This window comes from Trematomus bernacchii, unplaced genomic scaffold (assembly GCF_902827165.1).
Source record: "Trematomus bernacchii unplaced genomic scaffold, fTreBer1.1, whole genome shotgun sequence".
Taxonomy (NCBI): domain Eukaryota; kingdom Metazoa; phylum Chordata; class Actinopteri; order Perciformes; family Nototheniidae; genus Trematomus; species Trematomus bernacchii.
The window spans coordinates 2776605-2797012 of NW_022987839.1; the positions used below are offsets into that span (position 1 = coordinate 2776605).

Consider the following 20408-nt stretch of genomic DNA (forward strand, 5'->3'; position numbering starts at 1 on the left):
TTCATGACACAGCAGTAATAACAGTATATCAAGTTTTATTGTCTATCCAACAACAGTGATCCCTTATGGTTTGTCAAACAATATGAAACTGCTGCATACAGTTAACAGTAGATGACACTAATCAAGTCACTATTTAAATTCAGTTTGACAGTGAATTAAAAGGTAGGGTAGGTAAGTTTGAGAAACCGGCTCGAGATACACTTTTTGTTATATTCCATGGAATGCTCTTAACATCCCGATAGCAATGAATATCTTAAGTGCTTTGACAAAAAATCCATAAAATAAATGTCATCTGTGGAAGCCGTAGTACTGTAAAAAGTACGACCAATCATTTTAGCCGGCCCGGCTAAAATAACTGGATGGCCTACCTGCCTGTCAGCCTTCCATCTGTGCACAAACTTATCTCGTGCCCTCATTGGTCATGTGCGCGTGCGTGTGTGTTGGAGGAGGGGCTCTGTAAGGAAGTGGGAGATTTTTTTCCGGCTGTGTATTTTCAAATTCTAGCAATCTCGAGCCGGTTTCTCAAACTTACCTACCCTACCTTTAAATAGTGCAGGTCCATTAATGAGAGTACATTTATTTAAGACATTGGATTGCAATTGATCCCATTACAGACACAGCCCTAAAAATGGCTTACTTAAGAAAGAACTGTCTTTCATACTGAGCCATGTCTCAGTGTAAAAATGACTTACAGCATAGGATTTATCATGATAAAATAAATTACAGGAAAAAAATAAGGGTGCATCTAAAAGTAAGACTAATTTCATGACATGTTAACAGACTAAAACAACATGAGAAACATAAGGAATGATGGTGGAATGTGTCAGAAAACTTGGCTAAAGGTTTAATTAAAAAATAAAACTCAGTTCTGTGTATTGCTAAATCTACTGACGAAGGGCTCAAAGCCTGAGGTGTGTAAGGGCACAGAGAAAATCAGAAAGTAAACATCAGCAAAGTGAATGTATCCATTTCTCCACTGTGAGGTCATTTAAAGATTTTAAAAGAAAGGAGGGAAATAAAAAGTGGAGTTGCTACAATCACTATAATTACACTAATTACACAACGCTGCTATAAAATCAGCAACATTTTCACATAAAACAAAAATCTATAAAAAGCTGTGTGACATCTGTATAATCAAAATGACACAGCTATAAAGTGTGATTTAAACTGATTGTTAGAAAATGTAAGGTGTGCACATACCCAGTGTAATAGACCGCTGTTCGCTACTCTCACAAGAAGAAGAGCAACAAGAGCTTTTAAGAGTCTCTCGAGGGAGGGGGGGTGTACAAAGGTATTATACAACGTCTGGAATTAATCACTAACTCGTCAGGCTCCAGGAAACAGGTCCAGTGTTTGAAAATGCATTACGTGTTGTTTAATTCCTCACCTAAACTGACTTTACGGACGCTTCAAGACTCCAAAGTGCAAAGCTACACTCAAGATCAAAGTGATGGCAGAAACGATTTATCCACTTCCAGTTTGTGGAGGTTGAAGTTGGTCCAGTTTGATTCTGAGGATATTAGATGTGAGTTTGGGAGTGTGTGTGTGTGTGTGTGTGTGTGTCTGTGTGTCTGTGTGTCTGTGTGTCTGTGTGTCTGTGTGTCTGTGTCTGTGTCTGTGTGTGTGTGTTGAGGGGCAGGAGCGTGTTTAAACTCTTCCCTGCTTGGCGTCTCCGATGGCCCCCCATACGTCAAAGACAAACTCATCGGGAAAGGCGAAGTCTCCGAGGGTCTCGTCCAACGCCATGGCGAATTCATCCGGGTTCTTCTTGTCACGGCCGACCTCCACCATCGTAGCGGCTGCAGAGAGAGAGAAGAGAAGAACAACACTTTACTGAATGACTGTAGCGATGGTCAGGATTTCTCTTAGCTAGATACAAGATGTATGACATGTGTCAAACTCAAGGCCCGGGGGCCAAATCAGGCCCTTGGTGGATTTAATTTCGGCCCGCAGGATAATTTTTAATTACTATTAGATCTGGCCCACCGGTATATTGCACGCACACCTTCACTCCATCCTGAGGGTTTCCTCATCTCAGAGCCTGACCCCAAACATTGATGAACTTGCACCCCAGGTGAGATGCCAAGTATCTGGCTTCAACTAGCATCACAGAGCAGCACACTGAGTTTACATGGATGTTTCCTTCTTGTGACAACAGGGCGTGTTTGTTTTTTTCTTTGAGGGAAATAGTTTTGTTGAAGCTGTTGGCCTGTGGAAAAATGTAATCATAAGAAATGACTCTGGAAAAGCTGCAGACAGAGCCATAAGAAATTAATGCAACTGATTATTTAATGTTTAATGTTGTTTTTATAGGCAATCATTTAAGCTTTGTTAGTTCCAGGTTTAATATGAGCAATAAGTTCATTTCAATACGTTTTGCAATAAACATTGAACCAGTCCGGCCCTCGACTAGTACCCATTTTATTTTTATTTTGGCCCACTGTGTATTTGAGTTTGACACCCCTGCCTTAGACCATTCATAATTCCCCAGTCTAATGACAGGTTGGCCTGATCTTCTGAAAGAATCCTTCTCTGTTTTAGCTAGTGAATCTTAAATTTGAACTCCAAATGAATATTACTGAATGAATACAAACAAGTACGCTAGGCAGAATTAGCAATTAGCCTTAGATAATTATAGCGGTGGTAATGTTATTGCTTTACTTTAGTTTGAAAAACCGTACAAGCAAATCATCTTCTCATTCCTCAGAAGAGTTACGTACATACTCGTGATATTTGTGAATATTCTCACTCACCCAGTTCAGTGTCTCTGATTCCCATGTAGCTCTCCAGAAGGTCGTCCACTTTCTTTACCGCCTTCTCCTCAAATTCTGTTGGCTAGAAAAGACAAAACAAACAACTCAGTTTCAATCATTCTCACCCTGGGTTTTACTGCAGTATGTTGCTGTAATCTTGCACGACACATGGACATTTTCATCAAATATATAATAAGGAGATCAGTCTGATCAGTGATTGATTATTCCAGATGAGGGCTGACATGATGATTTGGAGAAACTGCAGGATGAGTAACATCTTTTGTTTGTTTATGTGTATCTTCAACAGAGAGAGCCTTTAAGATGATATCATGAGCAAGAAAAGACAACTTCCAAGTATTCTTTATAATAATCATTTCAACAGTTGCATGTGTAAAGTGAGAAAAGTTATGTTTCCCAGTATAGGAACTCCAAAACACCCAGGTCTCAGTGGGATTCCCTAAATAAGCTCACCTCCTCCTCTACAGTGGCTGGGCCCTTGGAGCGGAGTCTCAGGGTCCCCCTCCCCGTGCCGATCTTGTTGTCGCTGGCAGGTTTGGCCCCTTTTGACCTGGGCTCAAGCATTTCTGTCAATCAGAAGGCACGTTTATTTATATAGCACATTTCAACAACAACGCAATTCAAAGTGCTTTACAAAAAACACATTGGGACATAGTGCCAAAGAAACACTTTATAATATTACATTTAGACACATTAAAAACTGTTATTAAATTCCAAGACAATACAAATTCAAACTAAAACAGAACAAGAGAGGTACAAAAACTATAAAGAAGTTACAGTGCTTTGATTTGATTGAATAAAAGGCAAAGGAAAAAGAAAAGTCTTCAGGAGGAAAGACAGTGGGTGTTTCTCAATGTCGAGGAAAGCTGCTCCAGAGCCACTATTTCAAGGATGCTACGTAATCGAGTCCCGCCGAAGGACTGTTCCAATGTCCAGGATGCTTGGAATTCTACCGAGCCCGGCGTCCTTCGTTGCGGGAAATTTCGAGGCTGCACATGTGTATCCTCCGTGGTCTTAAAATCCCCACAATGCTTTGCGCAGTGCGCACGGACCAATTTCCAAATCTTTGGCGGAAATCGCGCTGCATTTAAGGCGGGGCCTCGCATATGACGCACACCTGTTAGCCTGTTCTACAATTCTTCTTTTTCCGAAGCTAGGAAGGATTCTTGCCTCGCTTCGGAAGGACCTTACTCGGAGGGACATGTCCTACCAAGGAAGCGTCCTCGACATTGAGAAACACCCGGTATCTCAAACTGTCATGCTGCTGAACCTAAGCAGCAACACACTGATGTTTTCAGCTCCTTATAACCACACATGAACATTATAAAAATGACCAGTTGACAAAAATGATGTTGTGTGTGAATGCTGATATGTTTCTGTACGGCGTCTCTGACTCACCGAAGGCCTTCATGGGCTCCACCAGTTTCAGTGTGAACATCTTGTCTTTGGGCAGCTCTTTAAGCATGCGGGCGACCTCATAATGCCGCGTCCCCACGATGTTATGTCCGTTTATACACTGTACGTGGTCGCCCACATTAATCACCTTCACCCCGTCCACCACGCTGCCATCTTTGATACGCTGCAATACACAACGAGTCAGGGGAAATTAAAAGCCAGCAAAATCATGTCATACATTTAACAGGCGCCACACACAAAAATAAAGGTTTGTCCAAGATAAAAATACACAGGCAGACAACAGTGTGAATACAAAATATACTCCTGCAATACTTCTTCAAGTCTACTGTATCTGCCCTTTCATTGCGTTGCATAACTGATGTAAAACCACTCCTGCATTAGAAGGTGTAAAATAACCCAGATTGGATCAAAAAGGCTATTCGTGTTGTAAAGAGTCTCTTTTTGATCCATAAGCTGTTAAAGAAGTGAAGATTAAGTTGTGGGAAAATATAAATATATAGTAGTTCTATTTCACACACATCAATGTTACATTTGAATATATCTGAAAAAGTTTGTCACTGAATTTTAAGCAGAGCTGAAACAAATATGAACTAATTCATTCATCGATCGACACAATTATAATAGCTTACTATTTTATTAGATATCAGATTAACCGTGTAAATAAGTCCTCATAAAAAGAAAAGGCAGAACATGATGTTTTCAGCCATGCACTGGAAATGTCAATATTTGATGTCATATTACACTCAAAATTCACTGCCTTTTCCAACATTTTACTGATTCATCTAGACAATTATCTGCAGAATAATGTATTATAAATATATAATATATCAATATAGATGATTATTAGTGGCAGCCCTACTTTAAAGTCGCTTCTTCATGCGCTACAACAGCATTAAAACACCGACTAAGGCTTTACTGTGACATAAACACCGTCAGCTGCAGTGCTGTTGGGCATCACATGATGGCACATGTGAGCACTGTTATTGTGAGTAAGATGTCTGAGACTAAATAAGCTCATTAGACCGGTTCGCATCTACAGAGCAGAAGCACTGAGCTGAATTAGGACTTGCACTATGAGAGCAAGTGTGTAAAGTGACCTTAAATATTAGTTAGTTAGTTACGCAAACAAGTCCATTTAGCAACTGCTATACTGATCTGTACAAGCTGCGGTTTACACAATAAAGTCATTTCAGTATCTTCAATCATTAATTCTCAAGTACTGTAGGTTTCCAAACACAAGAATTTGGTATTTTTGTACAAGTTAAACACAATGAACAGAAAATATATAAATATGTTAACTAATATTATTATTTTTGCTGCCTCTTAGCATATTATGGTAGACTGGTAGATTAGGATGGGAACTTCTTCATTTTTGTATGTACATAAGGGACTTTTATGACCTTGGAAAAAACATTATTTAAATACGTTTGTTAGTTTGAAACTATAATAAGCTTACTGAATAATTGCTTCATCTCTGATATTGGAATGAACAAAATATATCTAAAGACAGCGAATCGCATATTGGTAAACATGACTTTACAGCAGCGTTTCTTAGTTTGTATCGCTTGAAATGACGAAAAGGAAAAAGGACAAGGACATCCCTCTGGGCAAAGGGATTCTTTTCGCCGCCAGCAAAGCGTGTTCCTGTGACGGAAAGTGTACTGCCGGCGAGCCTTGACGGGTGGTGCTAGTGGAGCACGCGCGTAAACTGCGAATTCCCATCACTAATACGTAAAGAGATAGCATCTATAAGGGATGGCTCAATTCAAAATTAAAGTCACGTGACACGATGTGACGTCATTTTTTGCCAACCCTTGTATTTACTGTTTCTCCTTCGAGGATACAAGGACTACTTTATTATCATTCTGCAACACGAGGTTGAACAACAGACACTATCAACAGAAACCAAATGAAATAAAAAGTGCATTCTTGTGGTGCATCTTTGGAATGTGCACCAGGAGGAACTCGACACCAGTGTGTTTCAAAAGGTTAAATGTGAAAGATAAGAAGCTCTGTCTCTTCGTACCTTTATGAAAGCGTATCCCGCTCCGTTGTCGGTGATGGTGAGGCCCAGAGCATCTTCAGATTTATGGACCTCCACCTCCTTCTTGATCCCTCTAATGTGGGCGAAGATGAAGTCCTCGAGGCCGATCTGGCCCCCCAGAAGCTTGTCCATGTCGATCTTGTGAGTGTTGAGGGTGCAGAACATGATCTGGAAACACACAGACAGGAAGCAGGCAGATTTAGCACATAACAAACTGAGACTGACTTCAAAAAGAAGCATTATTAAATCAGGTTTATTGCCGAGTCGGTTTAGAATCTAAATTGGAATAGCTGTGTAGTTTTAAAAGAGGAAGCATTGAACGTTCAAAGTTTTAAAGTATAGTACGGAGAATGAGGTCGCTGAGCTGAAAAAGTAGTGTGGAAAGTTATTATGATGATTCAATAAAAGGTGACTGAATGCATTTAATAAAAGACTATAATCACTTAACATTTGCAACAACAAAAAAGAGGCCCTACTGTAAATGACAACATGTCTTCATCTGTAATACACAATCAAAAGATGACCCTCATGTTAGTCACAGCCTGAAGAGTGACACATATTCAAAAATAAAAGTGTTTGAGTGCAGATGACGCAGCAGTGTGCTAAATACAGGAATCATCAGGAGCTCTTCACTGCAGCAGCCAAGTTATGCCCTCTGTCCCCTCACAGTGTCCTCACAGTGTCCTCACAGTGTCCTCACAGTGTCCTCACAGTGTCCTCAGAGTGTCTGAGTTTTAAGTCCTGAGCCTGTGATGAAGCAAAAGAGGAAAGTGACCTTTCCTTCCTCTGCCAGAAATGTGGAAATCTGGCTTCACACCTAACGGTCTGCCACGTCTTGGCAGGACAGAGGGGGAGGAGATGTGATCCGCAGAAACACAATACACAAGCGATTTAACAGCACTTTAAACCTCGGAGGAGGAGACCGATGGGAGTGAATCATTTATTACGCTCTCCTAGACAGAAGCTATTAATAAGATCTCAGTTTCAGCTTCTTTATTTATCTTATGCACAACAAACAGAGAGCAGTTTTTAGCAGTAAGTGTCACAGGCTCCTTCCAACAGAGCATATTACATATGTATAATAATAACTACTATCTGCGGGAGACACTTTTTTTTTTTTAAATACATATTTTTCTTATCTTTATCATGTTTTTATAATTTTCTTGAGTATGTTTGCAGACAGAACATCTAATAAAGAAAGTGTGAAAGAAAAGTATAAAAAGAAAAAAAATGTTAGTCAAAATAAAACATCAATCTCAATATAGAATTATTAATAAGTGTTTTTAAACTAATCATTTAATAAATAATCATAAAGAAAAGTACTAGATTTAGAATCTAAATCTAAATAATTCAAGTTAAAATAAGGGAATATAATACAAAAGAAAACGTATGTAATTTAAACATAGTTGCAAATGATTACACTGAAACTGTAAGTATATAAAAGGTAAAGTGATCTACTTTAATCTCTATTTACCTAAATTAACCTTATGAGTTATTTCCATATGCAGCCTCTGTTGTGATATCAGCTTCATACTCTGGCTTGGGAGAATACCCCGCCAGGATTTAGTATCTGACTTCCTGGTTGTACCACTTTGGAAAGGGATTGATTCGTGCTGCTCCATCAGGAGGATGACCTTTGAGCACCAATCAAGCTCTGGCAGCGAGGCCGGCCTTGTTTGGGCTTTTCTTGTTTTTTACACACACACACACACACACACACACACACACACACACACACACACACACACACACACACACACACACACACACACACACACACACACACACACACACACACACACACACACACACACACACACACACACACACACACACACACACACACCACACACACACACACACACACACACACACACACAACACCACACACACACACACACACACCACACACACACACACACACACACACACACACTACACACACACACACACACACACACACACACACACACACACACACACACACACACACATCACACACACACACACACACACACACACACACACACACACACACACACACACACACACACACACACACACACACACACACACACACACACACACACACACACACACACACACACACACACACACACACACACACACACACACACACACACACACACACACACACACACTACACACACACACACACACACACACACACACACACACACACACCACACACACACACACACACCACACACACACACACACACACACACACACACACACACACACACACACACACACACACACACACACCAACATGGCCTCATGCGTTGCCTTGGGAAACCAGACTATAAAACCAGACTATAAAAGAATGAGATTATAATAAAGGGAGGCCACTAGAGGAGGAGAGGAGGCGAGGGAGGGCTGTAGCTGAATTGATGGCTCTTTTCCATAACAGTACCCCCTTCCAGGCAGGGCATTACCCATGAGTGAGTGGGAGGAGCGGCAGCAGACGCCTACACCCGGTTACCAAGGCTGCGCCTGCTCTCAGCGTGTTCACACTGACGGGTGTATCTGGGATGCTGTGTCACACACACTGCAGAGCGACTGTCCTCCTCTTACAAACCTGACTCACTACGACAGATACTACACCTCCCACTGCCTGCACCACCCTGACCACAACCCTGATAACCACACGCAGAGGGCGAGTGAAAGGAGAGGCAGGGCCATCTGTTCAGAACCACACAATATAGAGATACTCATGGGTCGATGAATCAAAAGAGGAAGATACACAATCGAGGGGAGAATAATCAGATCAAATCTTAATATGAGATTTGAGACAATATTAAAATGTGGCATTACAGCTGCAATGATGAATCATAAGTTAATTATTCATGCAAAATTGCTGTTTTAAGCCTCGAAAAGAGAGAGAGAAGTTTCTTATTTAAAAGAAGACATTATTTGACTATTTTATGATATCTTAAAGACCAAGCGATTAATCCTAGAAAACCATCGGCTGATAAGGAAAACTATTGTTAGATGCAAACCTAATTTGTTGAAGTGCTCACATATAGAAAAATCTAGAATCTATGATTATTAGTTTAGTTTAGTTTATTTATTTATAGTGTCGTGGACAGTCCCCATCGATGAACTGTCACAAAAACAGTAAATGGAGCAGCTTTAGCCGACTCATTTCCAGCTGTTGTCCCCGGCCAGATGGTAATAGACACCTTTAAAATCACAATATATCAACAGCATTAGTTATAAAAAAATATAAAATAAAAAGGATGAAAGACAAGTAGATACAGGCGAAAGGATAAGAGAGGATAAAAGAGAACAATAAACAACACACGTTACTACATACAGTACATGTCACATATAGCACATCACAATCACATAACAGAGACGAGGGGCAACATCCATGATCACAACATGTAACACACACGCCATACTCAACACAGACTAGTGTGTGCAGGTGTAGTTCTCAGTGAACCATGTTTTGAAGTGAGCTGTGAAGGTGGTATGTGTATGTATGTCTTTGATTTGAGTGGGTAGTGAGTTCCAGTTTTGTATTGCTCTGACCGAGAATGATGACTGACCAAAAGTACTCTTCCTGAATGGGACTGATAGGTCGCCACGTGTGGAGCTTCTAGTGGTCAGCCTGGTGTTGTTACGTTGAGTAACCAATGAGTTAAGAGGTGGAGGGGCTGTATTGTGCAGGATTCTGTACAACAGAACGATGTTCCTATACTTTATTAAATGTTCCCAACTCAGGATGTTATGCTTGTTGAGGATGGTACAGTGATGGGAGCTGTGATAATACTTTTGTCACATAGACTCACTCAAACATTAAAAAAAAACAATAACGGAACAGAGTTAGAGAAATACGTGTTTTACCAGTTTTGATAACCTGGTCCTTTTGTTTTGTAGGAGGGCCTCTGTAAAGAAATTGTCTCACTAGTAAAAACCTACTTAACTTTAAACACTAAAGAAACCGACTGCATGGACAGCAAAGATGGTGGAAAACTCCCATGGTCCCTAGCTAAGTCACAAAGTCAACAAATGTGGTAATAATTTAGTTTTGATTGAGAGAGCAGCAGAAAATGACATTAAGTGTTTCCTTTTGGCTATAGCATGACACACTGCATCAAAGCTACTCAATTGGTAACTGTACTAAAACTAATGACCTTTAGAGAGTCCCCAAGCTCTTGTAATAAATTGCAATTGAGACATTTGTCAGGCAGATATTCAACAATATACAAGTAAGAGAATACATGCTACAAATCTCCAGCTACATGTATTCTGTCCAGCTAGCCCTCCAGCCTGTGTTTGAAGAAAGGTAAGATAAATACAGCCTTTAATTGGATCTACCTCTAAATGATGTCCTGCACTTAAACTGTGTTGACTGGGGAAACCTGTTTCTCTGTCCACTTACAGCCTCTCCAACAGATCTTTGAATGGCAGAAAGAGGGTAAGAATGGTTCAAAGGAGTGTGTCAGGCTTAAAGGAAACTGTTTAACATGTCCTGTGTCTCATGGAGTTATTCCTGTGTCAGGTGTTTTTAACAGTTAACAGGGAATGCTGATGTAAGCTGTGTATTGTGGTGTGGCTGCGTGTCCAACAGGATATCACATCCGTCAGCGTTTAAGCCACTGTAATCATTTACCAAATGTGCGATTCTTCAGAGTGAAAACTGAGGGTTTGTTTCATAAAAAGGTGACTCGAAAACGGAGAACGAGTCTGTGTGAGTGAGCCTGACAACTTAGGAAAGAAGATCTGTTTCATAAAGTCAAATTAGAGCTATAACCTGATTTTGGTTTTCAAGCACTGATCCATCAATTCAGAGTGAAACAAACATGGAAATACAAAACTGGGATGTTCAAAAACAATAAGAAGAACATACTAAATAGATATATAAACTCATGAGTAAAATTTAAAAAGCAAAAACTAACAAAACAAATGCCATAAAAAAGGCTAAAAATAACAGAGTTTACACTTGTTAGCAGAGGGTGTGAATTTTCTTTGCATGTAAATGGCCTTAACAGAATGTATAACAGGCAAGATGCGACATAACTACAACATTAAGTAACTTCAGATTGTCTGTCTGCCCTTTTTCCCGTTTTTGTAATAGACAGAATGATGGGTGTCTGATCCTGATCCTCTCTGATTTTTATTAAATTAAGTTTAAAAAAGGGACACATTTGGAAAAAGCTGCTTATTATTGGGTTTGGTTTGAAGTCATCAACACTGAAACTATTTACCTCTGGTTCAGAGGTGAAGCTAAGACTGAGAACCAACCTGACCTGCTAAGGTTATCAAACTACATTTTTCTTAAAATAAGCGACAATAACTCAAGTAAGCCTGGTTTAACTGTTTCTTGATTTGTGAATGCACTAAGAAAACACAGAATCCTTTGAGAATAAACTGCAGATGAATGAATGGGTTGATACCAATGCAGTAATAGCAGACCATTTACAGCCATGATGGGAGGGAGAGAGGTCAGTGAAGCAAAGAGGGGTCAAACCATCTAGGATACATCACCCTACCATGCCACACAGGTAATCATAACACACATTGTTTTTTATCTGAGTGTAATTTGTCTCCAAACACACATCAATCCTCAGAGAGGCCGATAGAAACCTCAACTCACCTCAGAAAAACCCTGCAGGCTCAGCTGCCTCTGCAGCGCTGCAGGTAAACAACCACTTAAAGCCCTATAAAAACCACATCCAGTCCAATCAGGGACGAACAGGCACACACACACACACACACACACCTGGGGTCTGATCACAAACACACACTCCTTATTAGTGTTGGATATGTCACACATGGAGAATTGTTGCTAAATTGCTCGACACAGGTGTAATGAAGCACAATTATATGTAACCACATGTTCACTTGAATCATGTTGCAGGATATCTTCAGAATGTGTTACTAAAGGGAAAGTACAGTTTAAGATATATAGGAGATTCTTAGATCATTTGCTTGAAAGAGTATTGGTCTTTCTATGGAATCATATTGTGATGATAAGAAAACATGTCTTTTTAAAATATTTTTCTTATAATGATTTTAAACCAGTTTTGATTCTAGTCACAAAATCAGTAAATAAGTTACGCTTTTCATATGTAAAGAATTTTGTCAAAGGTATAAGCAAATTATATTATACTAACTGAACATTATTTGACTATTAAGTAATTGTGTATGTACTATTTAGTGTGACACACTTGGTGGCCACTTTACTTAAAAAAAAAAATCTATAAATCGAGCAAAATCCACCATTAATTCTGAATTTACAAACGCATATTGTTTAGTTTTGGTACACTGTCAGGGAAGTATTTATTATGAAGAATGTAATTTGCAGTGGTTTTGAACGGGACTGCAATATAATGACAGGTGTCTCTAATGTTTTACACACCAACATGGACAATACTATGAATGTTGTGATGTTGATTTGAGTTGTACTGGATCAGTACATTACACTACTATTAAAGTACTACAAGTGAGTGCTGGATCTCGGCTAATACAAACAGCAGACTCAAACCTCATCAAATGAGATTATTCCCCCTAATCCCCCCACCTCTAATTAACAAATTACTGGCTGCGTACATGGAAGTACTACCACTTGCAAACCAGCCAAACAAAAAGGACAAAATAACTTGTTCTTTAACACAACCGCAGCGCAGATATTCAAAGAGTAGGCAAATGTGTGTGAGTTCCTGGTGAGCACGCTCTCACTGCAACAGGTGGACAAGAAGCAACGTCACCGAGCCACACCTCAAACTCTGCAGCTGAAGAGGACAACAACCAGACTTTGACCTGAGCACATGCTTCATGTAAAGACTGAAACACGGTGTCTTACTGCCTGAGATAACATGGAGACTGAGCCGAGTTTACATCATATATTCACTGTTAGTGTATTTGCTGTTATAATGATAAGATCTTATTTCACTCTCACAGATTCCTTTCTATCACTTCTGCTTCCTAAATAAAGTGACTTGGTTTAACATGAGTGCTTGTGTCTAATTAAAAAGGCACCACGATGCTTTATTGCAGTATTTTTGGAAATAAATGTGTCACTTATTAGAGGCAATAAGCACAAGGAAGACAATGCTATTGTTCATTACATAATTCATATCAGGCCCAGCCAAGCACTCATAACCTCAGAGCCCTAGAGAGGTTTAAAAACAGACACAGCTATGGTCTCTAATGGCTCTATGTGCGAGACTTAAAAGTCCTCTAGTTTACTTTAGTGTCACGCTAAATTTAAAGTGGACCTATCATGCTATATTTGAAAAATATATTGTAGGGCCATATCTATATAAAACATGTCTGTGATGTTTTTTTTTCAAAATACCAAACAGATCACCCATTGTAGCCATGCCTCATACTGCTCAAACCCCTCTTTTGCAGCCCTGTTAGAGAAACAAGGATTTTGGGTCCTTAGCTTGAAAAAAAGAAAAGAAGAGGAGGCGGAGCTAATGCCTGATCAGAATCCTACCGGAGATAAAGTTAAATTCGGTTGTGATAAAACGCCATCCTGTTTAAACCACGTCAAGGATTATTTCTGAAATAGTATGGAGCTCAAATGCTTTTTCTCTTGCAGGTTTATCACAAGGTGAGTTCCTTTTTATTTCCTGCTTCTTCACACACATGCTCTCCAGTACAGGTTAGCTCTGAGTGTTAGCGATGCTAATGTAAACATGCACCTACCATATTACGTCCAAAACAGTCGGGCATTGTTTCTGATAGCAACGTTTCTGATAGGGCCGTGGGTGTAAAGCCAGCCTACATTTCCGATATTACGTCATATTGGACGCAAATCTGGATCAGATCCGTTGTAGCCCCGTTTTTAGAGATTTGGGTACGGAGGAAAAGAGAGAGGGTTTTATTTTCTGACGCTGTGTGAGTTCCCTGACACACCGGGGACACATATTTATGTATAAAAGACATCAAAAAGTGCATTTTGCATGATAGGTCCCCTTTAAGTTGGATCTAATTTTACATTGATAACATGCTAAAAAATGTCTAAATAGTGTCTGATTTCTTATTTAAAATGACACAACAAATTACTTTTAAAAACCATCCTTAACTATATCCTATATTCTCTGGGATGTGTAAAAGAATAATTTTCTTGATATGGAGGTCTATGGCTCATATTTAATCTTCTTTTATTTACAGCTACTTGTGATATTTTGTATATGTAAATGTGTATTAATAGTACATCAAATAAATATTCATGTTGATTAAAGAGCTAAAGCAGATGGCTTAAGTGTGATCTCAGTGGGAATTATTTTCTTTCAGCACATTTTGAGTGCAGGCTGTGTTTGACAGTTTTGTGATAAAAAAATATGTCATGATGCACTGACCCTCCACTTGCTCCTCCCCCATAATACTGACTATAATGTGTCCACACCATTGAGTATCATCATATCATAAAGAAAGTAGATAGAGAAAAGATGCAAATCCTACAGCAGAAAACTGAGATCCAACTTAAATCGGATGCTGTCAGTTTTCCCTGCAATAAATCCTACATGTATAATGTTCAGGTTTTGTTCCAACTGTTACAGAAAGATGCTTTTTTTTTTAACTTAATGGTCATTTAGAATGGACAAAATATCAGTAACACCTTTTTATAGATTGAGAAAAAAAGTGTAATTTTGGTATCGTAGCACACCGTTGGAACCAGAACAAAGCCTTACTTGCAGGTATCCATTGAAAAGTAGATTGTAGTTTGTTTTATCTATTTTTATTCTGGGAGAGAGAGGTCACCTCCAGTCAACACGCGCAGCAGGGGCAGGTTTGGGGGTGTTTATGGAGGGAGGACGTCTGGGCAGAGTCCTCTGGGACGAGTTATCTGGTCAGATTTGAGGCGATGCCCACCGAGCAGGACGTGAGGGACTTCCTGTGGTAAAAGCTGTGGAGTACAACAACTCACACTCCATCCTTCTGCGTCTGTCTTTGTCTCCGTGTTACTATCTATTCCACTTTTCAGAATAGACCATTAAGTGGCACACAAACTTTCTACACCAAGAATGAAGCTTTGTTGAAAATGTGGGTTGTTATTTTTCTTTTGTTACCTGCTTGGCAAGATTCAAAGCATGATTTCAGCAGGAAACTGTTCAGGTGGCAACGACAAAAATGAACAACATTGGGAATCTTTACTAGGCCGGTTATATCGATTTTCACTAACTTTACAGAGGGGTCGGACAAGGGATCCAATTGATAAGATTTTATTAATATCAATGACATTATCGATGTTGCTTATCGATACAATTATTTGTATATTTCCTTATTTAATCCTTAAGAATTTCCTTGTGGGAAAAATTAAACTGCTTCAACCCAGTCTTTTTATTATTTAATAACAATTTGCTTCCTGCCTATGTGGCGCTAGTGTAGTTATAACATTGGATATTTAACCCTGGTAGACATCCTGCTGCTCAGTTAGAAAGCAGTGCCAATCGTGCGTACTGAGTAGAGAGTGAGTTAAAGACATGGAATTCCAGGAATTCAAGCCTGTTTTACGTCAAAAGACCTTTCCACGTATTAGTGGTGTTGGTAGTGTTCCACCTTTACTTGTAAGGACCCTTTGACAGATATTACAAGTAGAACTGTTGTCATTTTTCTTCGTGAAATGAACCCCGCTTGGCCATGACTTTTTGAACGTTTCCAGCAGCGTCGAAGCAGAGTTTCACATCATTCGGTATGAGTTTTCGCAACATGCACTTATCAGAAAACCATGCCTGCGTCAATAAAAATGAGTAACCTCTCAGGCATAATTTTTCACTTAACTGGAATATTTCAAACCGGTTCTCAAATGGAACAGGTTCTCAATTCCTATCCCTATACAAAACAGTAGTGCTAAAGCTGGCACACGATCAATGATTTGCTCAAAGACACTTAAGCAGAGCAGTGTTCAGAGACATAAAGGTTTGAGTACCAGTAGTTTCAAACAAGCTGCTAGAAATGTGCTGAAATCCCATTAGCTCCTCTTCTGTGCTTGTTGTTAGGAACATAAATGGCAGTAAGGCAGTTTCTGTACTAAACAAGTCTAGACAGAACTGATGAGTGTTATTAATAGACATGATAGAACATATACCCATAGAACATAGCTGAGTGAATAACTGCAGTTAAAGCCCCTCAAGAACATTTCCTACGATCAAATAGTCAAATGGTGAGTTTCAGGGAACGCTCCTCTTATCACATGTACATCTTTTGTGATGTCGTGTATTGCGTGATTCACGGTGTACCATGACACCAGAGAAATTCCTTTCCAACTGTCACACTTGAACTTGTTGAATGAAGCGACTGTATCTCTTTGGGGGAAGGAAGTTCCTGTCTGCTGATTTTACAGCACAGCAGACTGATAACAGGCTGCCACGCCGGACTATCTAGTTATATTTCAGGCTGACAAAAGCCAAACATGCCACTCACACTTTCCTTTGAAAAGATGAGCTTAAGCAGTCTGGGCTGAGAGAAGGAAACAGCCGGCTTTTGTTTTCAGTATCTCCTCCTCATTGACATGCTTTTCATACTGCTTGCCCTACAGAAAAACATGATGCTGAATGAAACTGAGGTATCCAGTGACTTTATAATGATGATAAGACAGAGCTATCTTAATATTGCAGAGATAAAGGTGTGCACCGTGCAATGCTGGCAGGGCGTGCCTTTGCAAACATCATATAGCTTTGACGTGAGACAATAAAAGTTGACTTTTAATGGACACCCCGTGGATAATCTCTAAGAAAAGCGACTTATAAAACTGTTTACCCAAACCTTTACTGCTGGTATTCATCTTGCAGTAGTGAGAGGAGGACTTAAGATTCTTTACTTAAAAGGTAGGGTAGGTAAGAATGGAGAAACCAGCTCGAGTGCGCTAGAATTTGAAAGTACACAACCGGAAAGAATCTGCCTCTTCCTTCAGACTTCCTTACAGAGCCCCCCCTCCAACACACACAAACGTGAGATAAGGGATCTCGTGCCCTTATCTCGTGAGGGCACGAGATAAGTTTGTGCACAGATGGAAGGCTGACAGGCAGGTAGGCCATCCAGTTACTTTAGCCGGGCCGGCTCAGATGATTGGTCGTGCTTTTTACAGTACTACGGCTTCCACAGATGACATTTTTTTTATGTATTTATTGTCAAAGCATTTAATATATTCATTGCTATCGGGATGTTAAGCGCATTCCATGGAATATAACAAAAAGTGTATCTGAAGTGAATTACCTACTCCACCTTTAAGTAAATGCAGGAATACCACAGTGTAAAACTACACCGTTAGAAATGTACTGTAGGTGTTTAAGTATTCACAGCGAAATCCACCTAAGGATCAAGAGTAAAAGTAGTAATTTGGCTGACAAATGGCTCCTGTCACTGATGCAAAAATGAGTAAACAGCTTTTCACTAATGTACTTGGTTGAGGGGGAGTTAGGTTTGGTCAGGTGTTTTACAATTCAGGGGTCTCTAACAGTCACAAGATACATCTGGGGGTTGTGATTAAAAGGGTAAGAAAGAAGAATCAAATTTTAACTACATGAAGTTGCATCATTTCAGTTCACTGTTTTGTAATCTTAGTGTTTGTTTAACAGTTCATATTTTGATCTCCTTAGGCCACAAACAGTAACCTTAAAGGTTTCAGGGAATATATATATATATATCTAATGGAATTTTTAATAACTCTCTGTCACCTGAAACAGACAAGGGGCCAGTGGAGTAGTGAGTTGGGAGAGTTTGAGTTCACTATTTAACAACTATGGATTGTGTTTTATTAAATTATCAAATATATATTACCTTAATCTGAAAGGAAACGTATTGCCACACTTATTAAACATGTGGCTTTGAAATGTAGTGGAGTAAAATTGCTGAGTTAATGTCTAGAAACAAGTAGTGGAGGAATTTAATTTAAAATTGTTTTTTCTTAGATTTGTTTTGTTTCATAATTATGTTACTATATATTATACTCTATACATTTAAGAGGGTAAGCATGCCCTTTGTACTCAACTTAAATTATGTAATAACTTCAGTTACTTTACATATTAAGTTTACCAATACAATATGTTTTAAACTAATAAAATATGCTGTATACAAAACATACCTAGAAGTAGGCTATGCAAAGTGACTAAAAGTAGCTCCACTTTTACTAACTGCAAGTGCTGAAGTGTTTAAAAATCATACTAATCCAATCCAGTGATATTATATGTGGGCAATTACTAATTTAAAGTAGCCTTGTTGCGAATATTTTAAATTAAGCACTTGAACGCACCACGAAATCACTTCCATGACTCTTTATAACACCAGGTGAGCTCTTCTTACCTCAGGTGGGCTGATATTAAAGGCTTCTGCTATCTTCCCGTACAGTTCCTTGACGTTGGAGAAGCCCTCGATCCTGCCGGTGGGGCTGCCGTGCGCGAGCTGCGTGTGGAACACCAGTTTGGGCCTCAGGTTGGCCGGTGGAGGCGGTAGACCTGCTCCGTTCACCGAGGATTTATTAGCCAAGCTCCCAGCACCTGCGTGTCCGCTGCCGACCTCTTCGTTTTCCACCAAATGCTCCTTCGTCGACTTGTTTTTCTTCCTCCATGGTCCCAACGGCATCTTTTTAGTTGTTTTAGTACGTTTTTCGACGTTGGAAGTTTATAAAAAGTCCGTTGTTATAACATTTGAACCTGTTGAGTCCTCCAACGGTCGTGTTTACTTCCTTCTTTCCTCCGAGATTTCCTGTCTTCCTTCCTTCCACTTTTCCCTCTCCTCACCTGCCCCACACAGATTAGCTTTGTTCTTCGACAGAGGCTCTTGTAAAACAAAAAAAGATGTAGTGAATATTCAACAGGTAGGAAGGTGGTGAGTGTGGGATAAACTCTGACACAACCTGCTGGAGACTTCAGTCCGCAGCTAACAATAGCTGCTCTGTTTGCCTATCAGCGGGGCGCAGGCGCAGTGGGACCGACCCGGGATCAGCCCAGTGCACCTGTGCTCCATCACAGGAGGGGACAGCGAAATTAGACAATTATTAATGTATTTATTTAATTACGTGCTGCTGCAGGTAAGTCTATGGTGGAAAAATATTTCAGATATTTTACCTGTAGGTAAGAGCAGCAATATCAGAGTTATCCTACATTTGCAGACTGTGCACTGACAAATTACATGTATAAGTAGTACTTATTTTTTCTTATTGTATGCTTTCCTTTATATGTTTATCTTGTAGAAATTCAAAAAAAATGTACCATTATTTTATTTTTATTTAACATTATTTTTTTCAACATGTGCTTTTATTTATTTTTTATGAATGTTACATTATATACCAAAGCAATTTTCCTTTTGGGTGAAAACTTGGTAAAATACATTATTCTCATTCGAAATGCATTCATAATCTAAAAGGAATGTTAATGCAAATGTCAGATTAAACTAATAAAATCGCTGGATTATAATTAGTGATGCATCTGTATCTGCAAAGTAACTGATAGTATCAGACACAATGATTGAACACTTTTTTTTACTTTTAGGTGCTTAAGCGTTTACTTGAGAAACTTTACATGTATGACTTTACTTGTAACAGAGTATTTTAACAATGTAGTATTTCTACTTTTACTATAGGTCAAATATCTGAGCATTATTTCCTCCACTGAAACAAACAAAACTGGTTTATTTGTTTTGTTGTATTGTCTTAATGTCTTCCCCTTTAACAAACACTATCTTTTTCCTCTTTTTGATACCACAGTTTAACATCAGCATCAGTCTCACACACATAGCAGGAGCAGTGTTTACCCTCCACCCCTCCCTGGATGATAGTGACTCATGATGTGTGACAAATCTGTTCTAGCAAAAAGAACAATTTGTATCCAGAGGCTTTGTCTTCTGTCTTCTTTTAGAAAATAATCTAACATTTGTTTTATAAAGATAGAACATTTTACTTTCTACTCTAGTAATGTACCTAAGTACAGTTGTGAGATACTTTTTCTTTATTTGAGTATTTCCCTTATGCTACATTATTCTTCTCCACTTCATTTCAAAAGGGATGTATTGTTACCGTAACTCTTAAAATGTACAATAATAATTTTTACAGCTTTAGTTACCTTTCAGATTTCAGATTTTAGGGTTTATAAATGTTTGCGATACATTGAATATTTAGGTGTTTTTGAAGTTGATATGAGCACAACCTTTGTCTACAAAAGCAAAATGCAACATATAAAGCAGCATTAATATTAATC

At 39.2% G+C, this 20408-nt stretch overlaps 1 protein-coding gene across 3 annotated transcripts; it reads right to left on the reverse strand.

Moving 5' to 3' along the window:
* Positions 1 to 18: 18 nt before the first annotated feature.
* gipc2 (GIPC PDZ domain containing family, member 2) lies at positions 19 to 19122 on the reverse strand. 3 transcript variants are annotated; one of them, XR_004557773.1, is made up of 7 exons: positions 18517 to 19122; positions 6214 to 6399; positions 4170 to 4350; positions 3225 to 3337; positions 2754 to 2835; positions 1588 to 1799; positions 19 to 1549 (listed from the first exon to the last, which is right to left on the reverse strand). XR_004557773.1 is itself a non-coding variant. In XM_034153019.1 (6 exons), the coding sequence occupies exons 1-6, from the start codon at positions 18793 to 18795 to the stop codon at positions 1648 to 1650; spliced, it is 993 nt and encodes a 330-aa protein (XP_034008910.1). In that variant the 5' UTR covers positions 18796 to 19122; the 3' UTR covers positions 19 to 1647. The 3 variants fall into 3 exon arrangements, 1 of the variants encoding a protein (XP_034008910.1); XR_004557774.1 differs by having other exon boundaries at positions 1580 to 1799; XM_034153019.1 differs by having other exon boundaries at positions 19 to 1799.
* Positions 19123 to 20408: the final 1286 nt, after the last annotated feature.